At 40.8% G+C, this 13332-nt stretch overlaps 1 protein-coding gene across 2 annotated transcripts in view; it reads left to right on the forward strand.

Annotated features, from left to right (window-relative positions):
• Nucleotides 1-9934, forward strand: part of bckdhb (branched chain keto acid dehydrogenase E1 subunit beta) — a 380244-nt gene extending 370310 nt beyond the window's left edge. For both annotated transcript variants that reach the window (XM_038799321.1, XM_038799322.1), the window contains 2 exons: nucleotides 5485-5634; nucleotides 9226-9934. In XM_038799321.1, the coding sequence (XP_038655249.1) occupies nucleotides 5485-5625 (141 nt within the window). In that variant the 3' untranslated portion in view covers nucleotides 5626-5634; nucleotides 9226-9934. The remainder of the gene's footprint in view (nucleotides 1-5484; nucleotides 5635-9225) is intronic.
• The last annotated feature ends 3398 nt before the right edge of the window (nucleotides 9935-13332 follow it).

Below are 13332 nucleotides of genomic sequence, written 5' to 3' on the forward strand. Positions count from 1 at the left end.
GGATGATAAAAATATCAGCCATGATTGAATGGCGGAGCAGACCTGATGGGCAGTGTGGCCTAATTCTGCTCCTATGTCTAATGGTCTTGACAAGCTGTATTAACTGTACGTGTTAATCATGCAGCTGTTCAGGCTTTCCTGTGCCTAGTTGCTCCCAATCACAAAGCTGGAAAATAAATCTTCAGAGCTTCTATTTCACTAAGGAGGCCTCAGGCCAATCCACATTAGGATAATGTGTGGTTTAGAGTGGAGCTCAGGTGATGGTGTTCCCATGAAAATGCTGCCCTTTTCTACATGGTAGAATTCATAGGTTTGAAAGTGCTGCCAAAGGAGATTTGATGAGTTGCTGCAGTGCATCTTGTATATGATGCGCACTAGATCTGATGGTGGAAGAAGTGAATGTTTAAAGTGGTGGATGGGGTGCCACTCAAGCGGCGTGCTTTGTCCTGGATGATGTTGAGTTTCTTGATTGTTGCTGGGATCACATTCATCCAGGCAAATGGAGAGTATTCCATCCTGCTCCTGACTTGTGTTTTTTAAATGCTTTAAGGGGTCAGGGGTTACTTACTGCAGAGTTCCCAGTTTCCCACCAGCTATTATCACTGCAGTACTTATACAGCTAGTCAAGTTCAATTTCTGGTTAGTTGTAGCTCCTGGATTGTGATGATGGAGAATTCAGCAATGGTAATGACATTGAATGTCAGAGGGAGATGGTTTGAAACTTGTTGGAGATTGTCAATGCTTGACTCTTGTGTGTCACAAATCTGACCACTTATCAGTCCAAGTCTGAAAATTGTTCAGATCTTGCTGCATTTGGCATTGATTGATTCCGTATCTGAGGAGTCATGAATGGCACTGAATACCAGGCAATTATCAGTGAATAGCCCCACTTCTGACCGTATGATGGATGAAGGTCAATGATTAAGCATCTGAAGATGTTTGCACCTGGGACACTAGCCTGAGGAAATCCTGCAGCAATGCCTTATGGCTGAAATGATTGGTCTCCAACAAACACAAGCATCTTTCTTTGTGCTAGATATAACTCTGACCCCGGGGGATTCCCATTGACTACACTCTTTCTAGGGCTCCTTGATGTCATACTCTGTCAAGGCAGTGACTCTCATCTCATCTTTTCAGCTCAGCTTTTTTTAAACTGTTTTTGCACCAAGGCTCTAATGAGATGAAGAGACAAGTGATCCTAACAAAATCTAAACTAATCATGAGTGCACAAGTTATTGCCTTGTGAGTGCTGCTTAATAGCGCTGTTAATCGCCCCTTCCATCACTATTCTGGTGATCAACAGTAATAATAATCTTTATATTGGCACAAGTAGGCTTACACTAACACTGCGATGAAGTTACTGTGAAAATTCCCTAGTAGCCACACTCCAGCGCCTGTTCGAGCACACAGAGGGAGAAGAGAGTGGACTGATGGGTGGTAATTGGCCAGTTTGGATTTTTCTTGCCTTTTGCGGATCGGACATACATGGGTAATTTTCCACATTGTCGAATAGTTGCAGTATTGTAGCTGCAGCTGCAGTGGAACAGTTTGGCTAAGCACATCAAGCCTTCAATTTACTGGGATATTGTCAGAGCCCGTAGCCTTTGCTGCATCCATTACCATCATCTTAAGGACTATAGCAGGTCAAACATCATCATTTTCTCTGGAGAACTGGAGAAAGTCTCTAATCTAATCTTGCCAGCATTGCCCACATCTAAAGACATTTTTTGTTTGAATTCTATTGATCAATTATGTTTGCAAAAACTACTTCTTTCTCAAATCTTGCTGGGATAAGTTGATGCGGTCTGAATCAAGCTTCTGGAGCAAAGCCTTTTATGATAGTGGAGCACCCTGCTGATGGACCAGACAATTGAGAATAGCTCACGTACTCTGATGTCTAATCACAGAGGTTCTATAGCAGCATTCATGAAATAGTCTGTGGTCTGGACAGTCCTGTCTGTTTGGTTGAAAGGAGGCTTGAAGATTCGTATCACTCACAGTGTAAAAAATAAGAACAAAGAAAAGTACAGCACAGGAACAGGCCCTTCGGCCCTCCAAGCCTGTGCTGACCATGCTGCCCGTCTAAACTAAAATCTTCTGCACTTCCGGGGTTCGTATCCCTCTATTCCCATCCTATTCATGTATTTGTAGAAGTTGACAAAGACTTTCAGACAAGTTGTTTGATGAAACACACAGAATAGTGAAATAACAGTTTGATATTGGCTGTCTGATACACCCTTGAGAACATAAGAACATAAAATCTTGGGAGTTAATATTTCATTATGCATCAAAGTTACAAATCTGTCGAAGTACTGTAAGATCGCCAAGCATGGGGGTCCAGCTTATGTAATAATAATATGCCTGATGATTTTCCAGATGATTGGCATCTTAGGTGTAACTTTTTAATTTCAGTACAGCCACTATACCAAGTAATGGGGAGGTTTCCTTTCCTCTTTCTTAAAAGCAGGTGCTTGTCAATGTTACAATCCTGTAGACTGATAACCTTTACAAATATATTTGAACTTCCAGTGACTGACTGAAAGGATTAGACAACAAGATTTCAAGTTCTAAAACTATTACTGTAACAAACAAAAGGCAACATTGTTACCCAGGAGGTAACATACTCGAACTGTATAAATATTTCCCAATTTGTCTTATAAAACAGCCAAAAAACCTCCCCACCTCCCACTTCACTTGATGACATCCCTTAAGTGAGCACAGTAAGAGGTCTCAGAACACCAGGTTAAACTCCAACAGGTTTATTTGAAATCACTAGCTTTGGGAGTGCTGCATGTGGAACTTGGCTACCAGCTTTTGCTCAGCGATTCTGCGTTGTCGCATAAGGATGGCCTCGGGATCTTGGGTCCATGTCACACTATATGTAACTCCCACCATAATGCCTGGGTTTGCAGAATCCTACTAACTGTCCTGGCTAGAGACAATTCGCACCTCGATTACCTATGATTATCACTCACACTGTTTGCTCCTGTAAAGACTCGCATTCCAACCATTCTTCACATTCCAATCTGTAATTATCTTGTAATTGTGTCTCTCCTATAAATGCTGTGATTGTGAACTTGCCTCCACTTCACCTGATGAAGGAAACCTGTTGGACTTTAACCCGGTGTTGTGAGACTTCTTACTATGCCCAGTCCAGTTCAGCACTGGCATCTCCACATAATCCCTTAAATGGACATTTATTCTCCCTGAACCAGGTCATAGCTACTCTCTGCTCCCGATGACCTGCCTCCCTTTCCCATCCAGGTAACTTCTAATCCTAGAACTGACTTTCATTGTGAGTATTACTGTGAGATCCCTTCCGTCCAGCAAATCTGCCAGCCGCCTTTACATCCTCACAAACCCGGTCTCTTCAATTTGAGTATGAGCTCCCACCTTTGTTCTGCGTGGTGACCAACAGGATCAGCATTTTCTCTGCTTTGGGTGCAGGATTCCTGCTCCTCAGATATCTGCAGACTGGCTTGTTCAGCGAGCTTTAGCAATATCTTAAATCTGTAACCTGATATTACAATGGCTTTCTGTGAACAATTTCTTCCCCAAATCCTATCTCCATGGTACTGTGAATCATATGGACTTAATATCTAGGTAGAAATGCTAATGAGCCATTTTCCAGATCTCCCCCCCCCCCCCCCCTCCCTCCCCTCAACTCTATTCATAGAATCATAGAATTTACAGTGCAGAAAGAGGCCATTCGGCCCATCGAGTCTGCACCGGCTCTTGGAAAGAGCACCCCACTTAAGCCCATGCCTCCACCCTATTCCCGTAACCCAGTAACCCTAGCTAACATTTTTTGGACACAAAGGGCAATTTATCATGGCCAATCCACCTAACCTACACATCTTTGGACTGTGGGAGGAAACCGGAGCACCCGGAGGAAAGCCACGCAGGTACGGGGAGAACGTGCAGACTCCGCACAGCCAGTGACCCAAACTCGGAATCGAACCTGAGACCCTGGGCCCTTTAAACCTACTTGCTTTCCGGCAGCTGGTGCAGTACAAAAAGTGGGGTGTGGCCTATCTGGGTTCGCTGGAGTAGCTTTTGTGGCCTTCAGGTAATCTTTCACAACAGGCTCCAAGCAGCTCCAGCCAGCAGAGGTTTCAACAAAGGTTTTCAGAGCAGGTCAGTGCACCTTAAGCTTTTGTAATTCAAGCAGGGCATCACTTTGCACCGCTGGGTGTAAGCTATGGCCCAATATTTTGTAGCATTATTAACATAATCTTTAAGCAAGACAAGTGTCAGAATTCCTAGGTCAATATGCATCTTTAATGTGTAATTAAATATAGTTATGGTTCAATTTATCTGGTGTTACAGGTCGACTGCGACTCTTAAAGAAAACTTTGTAGTACTGACATGTTCCGCATTTTAAATTAACTTAAATTAAGTATCCACTGAAAAGTGGATACTCCACTCCCTACTCCACTTTTCAAGGCCACTTTTGACTGCACAAGGCTTTTAGACTGGCAGGCTGTATTTGGACCATTGCAGCCCGAGTGGTGATCCTGCTCTCACAATAGATGTACGTAGGAAATTCCAGGATCCTGACAACAATGAAGACATGGTTGCATATACCCCAGTCGGAATGATGTGTGTCTTGCAGGGAAAGTTGAACGTGATGGTGTGCTCATACAACAGCTGCCATTGTTCTTCCAAGTGGTTCAGGTTATAAGTTTAGGAGGTCCTGCCAAAGAAACCTTGGAAGTACTCAAAAGTACAACCTATAAATAGTATACAGTGCAGCAGAATGTGCAGGTAGGAAAGGAAGTGGATGTTAAGATTATAAATCCAGTGCCTGGGTGTTTTCAAATATGATTCGAAGCCAAGTTTTTCACTGAAATGTCTCTGAGGTTAAACATCCAGTTGTTAAAGTCTGTATGATATTCTAAACATGTATAGAATGATGACAAGCAAAACCTACGTAGATTAGTTTTACTTCACGGAGAATGGATGTTCTCTTGCCATGAGATATTATTCCAGGAAGCTTTGTGGTAGTAAATGTTTTGAATGTCCCCTGGAGAAGATTCCTATACCAATGAACAAAGCTTTGAAGTAGATATTTTCTTATTATATGACCTATTAAACACAAAAAAAGAACAGTAATATCATTGTGTGACTTGCAAGTTTTTCCTGTAAACCCAATCTGCCTTTCATTAGTCGGGCTAATGTTATGCAGATAAGGGAACATTGATTGATTTGTTGCACGGAAAAAAGAAATGTCAGTCAGTGAAAACTAAACCAGTTGATATGATGTTACCATATTCATTCTGGGCCAGAAGTGCTCAGAGCACAATGCGCGATATCAGAAACAGTATTTGTTAACACAAACTTGCACTAGATAAAGCAAGAACTAAATAGAGTGTACATTGTGCTTTGTGGGTGTAGCTCAAACACCCAGAAGGTTAATTTGTGTAGACAAAATCTGATTGTCACTGAAACCTGTACTCAGATTACTTTTTTTGTAATTTACAGGAAGAATGCTTTCTTAATCTGGAGGCGCCGATCAGCAGGGTCTGTGGATATGACACACCTTTCCCGCACATCTTTGAACCTTTTTACATACCAGACAAATGGAAGTGCTTTGATGCCGTGCGGAAAATGATAAATTATTAATTGCATCAGGTAAGACACCTCAATTTCAAAAGGATATGGGTTAGCAGCTGAAAGTTGCAAGTGAGTTGTACGGCACTCACACAATCAGTGTGTTGGAATGGTAGTCAGTTGTTATGGTGATGTTTTGAGTAATTTGACGTTTATCAGCTACCACGGCTCGGGTTACGGTCTTTATTATACTTCCATTATTTGTTTTAAATAATATGCACTGTTTTCATTTCTGCAGTCAAACCTACATTATCTGAAAACGATAGAAACATAACAGGTAGCTCTAATTTCAATCTTGATTGTCTTCCTTACTCCAAAGTACATGATGTTCAGAAAAGAGGGATTTTAAGAAATTTGTAGTATATTGATAGAATTACCTAACTGGTGCATTCACCATGGCAACATACTAACCAATCGGAGCCTACTTGCCAACGAATCAGCACACCATTTCTCATGCAGTATTAAATGTTGTTCTGTTTGAAATTTGGCATTCTTGCGGCAGACCTGGTGAGTACAAAATGAAAAGCTTCAATAGCATGTCTCTTTTTTCAGCAGTATCAATGGTAGTTTCTTGTTTTATCTCATATAGTAAGACAGTTTCCATGCAAGATTTGCATTTTCCATAATTTAAATGGTTTGTTTCCCTTTCCATCATATCCCAGACTCCGTGGTTGGTGACACTGCTATAATGCATCTTTTTAAAAATTAATTTATGGGATGTGGGATTGGCTGGCAAGACCAGCATTTATTGCCCGTCCCTAGTTGTCCTTGAGAAAGGTGGTGCTGAGTTGCCATCTTGAACTGCTGTAGTCCTTGAGATGTAGGTCCACCCACAGAGCTGGTATGGACAGAGTTTCAGGATTTTGACACTGTGACGGAACGGTGATATATTTCCAAGCCAGGGTGGTGAGTGACTTGCAGGGGAACCTCCACCTGGTGTACTCAGATGTCTGCTGCCCTTGTCTTTCTGGATGTTCATGCCGTGGGTTTGGAAGGTGCAGCTTAAGGAGCCTTGGAGAGTTCATGCAGTGCATCTTGCAGATGGTATATACTGCTGCTACCGTGCATCAGTGGTGGAGGGATCATTTATAGTCCAGTAGAACTGTTAAAAATGTTTGGAAACTTTGGGACAGTTCTTGGAGATCCCCTTGATGAAATTATTAGAAATGTAGGTCTGCTCACCACTCCTGATCCCCAATTTCCACCTCACCCTCCACCAACATCATCACATCCCATTAAAAATAATGCACTGTCAATCAAAATTATAAATATAATCAGATTCCCATTCCTAAATCCCACATCTTGGGGAGGAGGTATAACCCAGTGTAACCTACCTGCTTCTCTTACCCCTCTACACTTTTCATTTCAGTGAACAGTACCTTGTTCAGATTCCTATTCTTTATACCTGTAATTTCTTGGAACTCTGCATCCAGTGTTGTCCTCCCTGAACTTGCAGCCTCTGTTATTTTGGGAACATTTATTTATGAATGCCCTCCTTATGAACCATGCCCCTAGCCTGAGGTGTGGTAATCCTCAGCTCTCCCCTTCAAAGAGGAAAACAGCCTATGGTCATCTGGGACTATGGCAACTTTATCGTTACCTTTTATTACTGCAGTTCCCTTCTTTGTGTCCAGCTTTTATGGTTCCAGCTTACATCTAACTAAAAGGTTCTTGCAGTCCGAAGGTTGCTAATCAACAGCTTCGTTTTTTCAAAGCCTATAACTGCTTTCACATCCTAAAACCTCAATTACAATGCAGGCACAGTTTAAAGTGAAACCAAAACCTATAGACATGAAGGTATCTTTGTTTAACATGAAGCTAACTAACGTTTTAACCCTTTCTTAGCACACAAGTACAGAAAAACAAATTATGCTTAAACCTATACCTTATTTCTAATACCCACGAATACAACTTTCAATTATTTAAGCAAGCTCCATTTCCTAACAAAGGACTCAATTTTAATACATTGCAGAATGCATGGAAAATCAATGGGTTATGAGGAAAGTTTACTCTGGCTACAGGTACTTGGACTTGTTTAACATCGTGGATGTGGTTTATTTAGACATTCAGAAGGCTTTCATCAAGGTCTCATGTAGCAAATTATTATATAAAATTAAAGCGTATAAGATTGTGGTTAGTTTCTTGAGATGAATAGAAAGCTGGTTAGCAGACGTTGGGATAAATGGGTCTTTTTCCAATTGGCAGGCAATGACTAGTGAAGTACCGCATGGACCTGTGCTCGGACCCCAACTGTTCACATTATATATTAATGATTTGGACAAGGGAACTAAATGTATTACCTCCAAATTTTCAGATGATACATAGGGGGGTGAACTGTGGGGAGGATGCAGAGATGCTTCAGTGTGATTTCGACAGGCTGAGAGTTGGCATACGCATGGCAGATGCAATATAACGTGGATAAATGTGAGGTTCTCCACTTTGGTAGCAAAACTGGAAGGCAGATTATTATTTGAATTGGTGTAAATTAGGAGAGGTGGATATTCTGTGAGACCTTGGTGTCCCCATGCATTAGTTGCTTAAAGTAAGCGCGCAGGTACAGCAGGCGGGAAAGAAAGCAAATGGTATGTTTCCCTTCCCAGGGAGAGGATTTGAGAACAGGAATAGAGATGTTTTACTGCAATTGTACGTGGTATTAGTGAGGCCACACCTGGAATATTGTGTGCAGTTTTGCTATCCTTATCTGAGGAAGGATATTCTTGCTATGGCGGGAGTGCAGCGAAGGTTTACCAGGCTGATTCCTGGGATGGCGGGACTGTCACATGAGGAGAGACTAAATCGGTTAGGATTATATTCGATGCCATTTGGAAGACTGACAGGGACCTCATAGAAAGTTATAAAATTCTAACAGGATTAGACAGGGTAGATTCAGAAAGAATGGTGCTGATGGTGGGGGAGTCCAGAACTGGGGGTCATAGTTTGAGGATGAAACTCAAACTATCACAAGTTACCACAAAAAGTAATTGAGGCCAAAACATTGTGTAATTTCAAGAAGGAATTAGATATAGCTTTAGGGCTAAAGGGATCAAGGGAAATGGGGAAGGCGGGATCAGGGTATTGAACTTGATGATCAGCCATGATCATAATGAATGACGGAGCGGGCTCGAAGGGCCGAATGGTGGTCTCCTGCTTCAATTTTCTATGTATGTTTCTACGTTATTTATCAATAATCTATTATCAAACTATTACTGATGTGCACGTTGAACATATGCCAGAATTGAGCCAATGGTATAAGCTTCAGAAACATTGTGATTTATTTACATCAGATAATTTGAGAATATTAAATTTATAAAGTTGAAATACTTTTTGCTCCTTCCCAGCATGTTGAAGTTGTGCTTGGTTACACCTTCTTTCTCAATGTCTTGACAAGGAGTGTAACATGTACAATATTTCTCTGTTCTTGGCATCCATCTACTTGTCATGCTGCATGAAATTGTATGTGATACATGAAACAAGAATAGTTTTCACCCTGTATTAGCTTTGTCTGGAAAGAAGGTAATCAGTGGACTCCAGGCAGCCACTTAATTTGAAAATTTATTTTGAGATGTGCTTAAAATGACCTGTAATTCATGTCAATGATTCCTTCTTTTTTAGAGGTTAACGGGTGGACGGGACTTTGCTGCACTTTCCAGAGGTCTGTCACATTATATCCAGATCAATTCTCATTGCCCAAAATATGAGTTACCTGCGGCAGCAGAGAAGATTCAAAATTTGTCACATCCACAGCATTCCTGGAAGTTACAAACAAAATGACTAAATCTTTTCTATTTAATCACAAGGAAAATGGTTGAGGTTTAAAGCAGGTTTGGCTCAAGGCAACAAATGCTTCTGATCTAAAGGTGGATTAAAATGTCTCTTTACAGTTATTTATCTGTATTACAGACTGTGTGATTGATATTGGTACTGAGTCTGCAAAATTGATTATGGTTCTCTTTTTACTTTAAATGTGCCCTTCCAATGTAACATCAATGAAAACGATTTTTATTAGAAGGAATGAAAATAAAAAATATATATGTACTTAAGTTGTTTCTGAAATAATTTGTAATGTTTTTCTTGGTCTCTTGAGAATGACAATAATACTGTACATTTTAATTAATTTACTGTGAAATCAATTCAAGACTGAAACATTTTATAAATGTCACCTGATGTTACATTTTGTCCTGCATGCAATGGGATGATTATCAAAGTGTTACAGGAGGTGATAAATTGGCAAATGTCCTATAAAAGTTCAACCCTGTGCCTGCTGCATTATCGCATTGTAAGTATAACATGGACTCCAATTAAAATATGTATGTGATCAAGTGTATAATTCCAGCCAGAATTCTCAATGATTCCAAATCCCAGAACCCCAGAATAGCCACAACTGTAAAATACAGGCTAATGTGAGCTTCACTGGTAAGGCCAGCATTTGTTGTCCATCCTTAATTGCCTTTCAGAAGGTAGTGTGAGCTGCTTTATACCTGTTTGTAGTGTTAAGGACATGGCTGATGCTGAATGCCGAGCTGTTCAAATCCCAGAAGGGAAACCTGAAACAATTGCAATGTATATAGTATGAGGAGAGGTTTTGAAAGCTTTAAATTATGTCGTCGACTACTTGTGATAATTTTATAACAAATAATCTTTATTATTGTCACAAGTAGGCTTACATTAACACTGCAATGAAGTTACTGTGAAAATCCCCTAATCGCCACTCTCCGGCACCTGTTCAAGTACACAGAGGGAGAATTCAGAATGTCCAAATTACCTAACAGCATGCATTTCGGTACTTGTGGGAGGAAACTAGAGCACCTGGAGAAACCCACGCAGACACCAGGAGAAGGAAAAAACATAAAATAATATAGAATTGTACTTAAATACAACAATTAAGACAGTACCAACCAATCTTAATTTAACTGTCTTCAGAGCTAACTTTCCCTGACAGTTCAGCGACACCTTATAGATTTTAAGATCTCTAAAAGTCTTTTACCAAACAATGCCTTTAATTCTCCATCAACGTGACCTCTGAGTAGTTGGCTTTTCAGATCTGGCTTTGTTCACACTGTTTGTGGGGAGTTTGACCCGCCATTCCTACCAATTGCTGAGATCTAAAATGGCTCCTTTCTTAGGTTACAGTATCTCTTTAAATATATTCTTTCCCTTTGATCTCTCCATTGTCTCTCCCAGAATCTTCAGAACTGCTGTCTCCCGGAATTTATTAATTTCATCTCTTTACTTTAGCATTTAGAATTTAAAAGAAAAGCAAACTCACTTTATTAGTACTTTACCTATGACAACTTTCTTTCACATCTTGTATGTCTTCTCCATTGAATTGCAACAATGCATTCATGCATGTTACTTTTCTGTATCCATCCATACTAAATTACCTTATGTAAACATCCTCCAGTTACAGTTGACCAGGAGCTTAACTGGACTAGCTATATAAATACGGAAAATGCAAGAGCACGTTAGTGACTGGGAATGCTCCAGCAAGTAACTCACTTCCTGACTTCCAAAAACCTGTCCACTATCTACAAGGCACAAGTCAGGGGTGTGGCGCAATACTCTTCTCTTGCTTGGGTGAGTGTAGCTCCAATGACACTCAAGAAGCCCATCCCTAATATGCCTTGAGAAGGTGGTGGTGATATTCCTTCTTGAATGGCTGAAGTCCATGTTGTATAGGTATACGTTCTGTTCTGTTCGGGAAAGAGTTCCATGATTTTGACCCAGCGACAATGAAAGAACAGTGATATATTTCTAAGTGAGGCAGTGTAAAGCTTGGAGGGCAACTTCCAGGTGGTGGCGTTCTCCTGCATCTGCTGCCCTTGTCCTTCTATTTGGAAGGTGCTGCCTAAGGAGCTTTGGTGAGTTCCTACAGTGCATCTTGTAGATGCTACACACTGCTGCCACTGTGTAATGGAGGGAGTGAATGTTTGTGGATGGGGTGCCAATCAGTCAGGCTGCTCTGTACTGGATGATACCTAGTTTCTTGAGTGTTGTTGGTGCTACACTCATCTCGGCAAGTGTCGAGTATTTTATTACACTCCTGACTTGTGCCTTGTAGATGGCGGACAGGCTTCTGGGAGTCGGGCAGTGAGTTACTCATTGCATGATTTTCAGCCTGTAACCTGCTCTTGTAGCTACAGTATTGATATGACTGGTCCAGTTCAATTTCTAGTCAATGGTAACCGCCTCCTCCGGATGTTGACAGTTGAGAGTTAGTAATGGTAAAGCCATTGAATGCCATCGGGAGATGGTTAGATTTTCTCTTGTAGGAGAATGGTCATGGCCTAGCACTTGTGTAGTGTGAATGTTACTTGCCACTTATGAGTTTAAAGTCTAGGTCTTGCTGCATATGGACGTGAACTGCCCCAGTATCTGAAGAATCTTAATTGGTGCTACGCTATGCAATCATCAGCGAACATCGCTACTTTTGACCTTGTGATGTAACCCCAAATTCAAATTCAGTTGAAAATTGATGGAGTAGAAATAAATATGCCTGCTTGCCCCTAGCTGTAAGTGTTCTATTTGATTTGAGTTTGAGTAGTATCAATGCAGTTATTAGCCAACCTAAGTTAGCTGGTATGGACAATATCACACAAAAGACACACTGTTGAAATGGTTTCAAAGTGATCCTACTCTATATCAGGTGTGTCCTGCCCTTGATATGCATAGTGAAATAATTCTTGGCTATCCACCACTCAGGTAGGTGAACACAAAACTTGAACTTATGTTTTCACTGGCTTTTGATGCAGATATTTTAGTACACTAAATACGTTGTCAGTTTTTGACTCAACCAGATTTGAAGACAACTCACCTTTGTGAAAATCTTGTTCATTTTTACATTCTGTGAACAATTGAATCCAAATGTGCTATGGACTCGGCAAGCAGATCAACAGTTCATAAAAATCACAATTGAAAACTGATTGCATCCAGAGGAAAATTGTGATTTTTGAGTTGTTGATTAACTGAAAAATTTCTTCGCATGTTGGGAGATCAGCAAGGGGATATCGCTGCCTGCACCTTTCCTTTCCCCATCAGAGCATCGCCTTTCTCATGGCAACATCAGCTGACTAACAATAGTTCAATTGAAGGGTTTGTCGATGTTGGAATCTCTCACTCCGACTCATTGACCATTTCATCTGATTCAACGTTTCCTGCAGAAAATCTGAAACTGAAATCAACAGAACCGGATCATGGACTTTATATCAGGCAGAGTTACAGAGAAAAAAAACAGTATCTGCCATTGCAGGAGAGGTGTGCCTGTGATGTTAGTCCATATATATTTTAAGTAGCAAGAGGATTCAGAATATCATCGCTAACTCTTAACAAAGATGCGAGTTATCTGTTACTGACGAATTCTGTAGTTTGGTCTTTTCCAGTTCCTCTGATTCTTTTGTTATTTACATGTAAATGTACTGCCTCCACAGCTGCCCTAATGTTGGCTTCCCACTGTTAAAATGCCTGTAAGCCATCAGAAGTGGACATGCAATAAAATCTTTATGATCCGGAAAGTAAGTCACAGAGAACATGCAGAGGCACCTAACAGATAATGCACAAAAGACAGTGTAAGAGTCTTGCAGGCTAAATGTACAGCCATGCTCAACCGTTGCAATCACTGGGTAGCTGGAGTATTGTGCATAATTTGAGACACCACACTGCACTTCAGGAAATGTGTTTAGGCCTTGGGGAGGATGCAGAGGAAATTTATCAGGATGAAGCAAG

The sequence above is a fragment of the Scyliorhinus canicula genome, chromosome 6 (genome assembly GCF_902713615.1).
Source record: "Scyliorhinus canicula chromosome 6, sScyCan1.1, whole genome shotgun sequence".
Classification (NCBI taxonomy): Eukaryota; Metazoa; Chordata; class Chondrichthyes; order Carcharhiniformes; family Scyliorhinidae; genus Scyliorhinus; species Scyliorhinus canicula.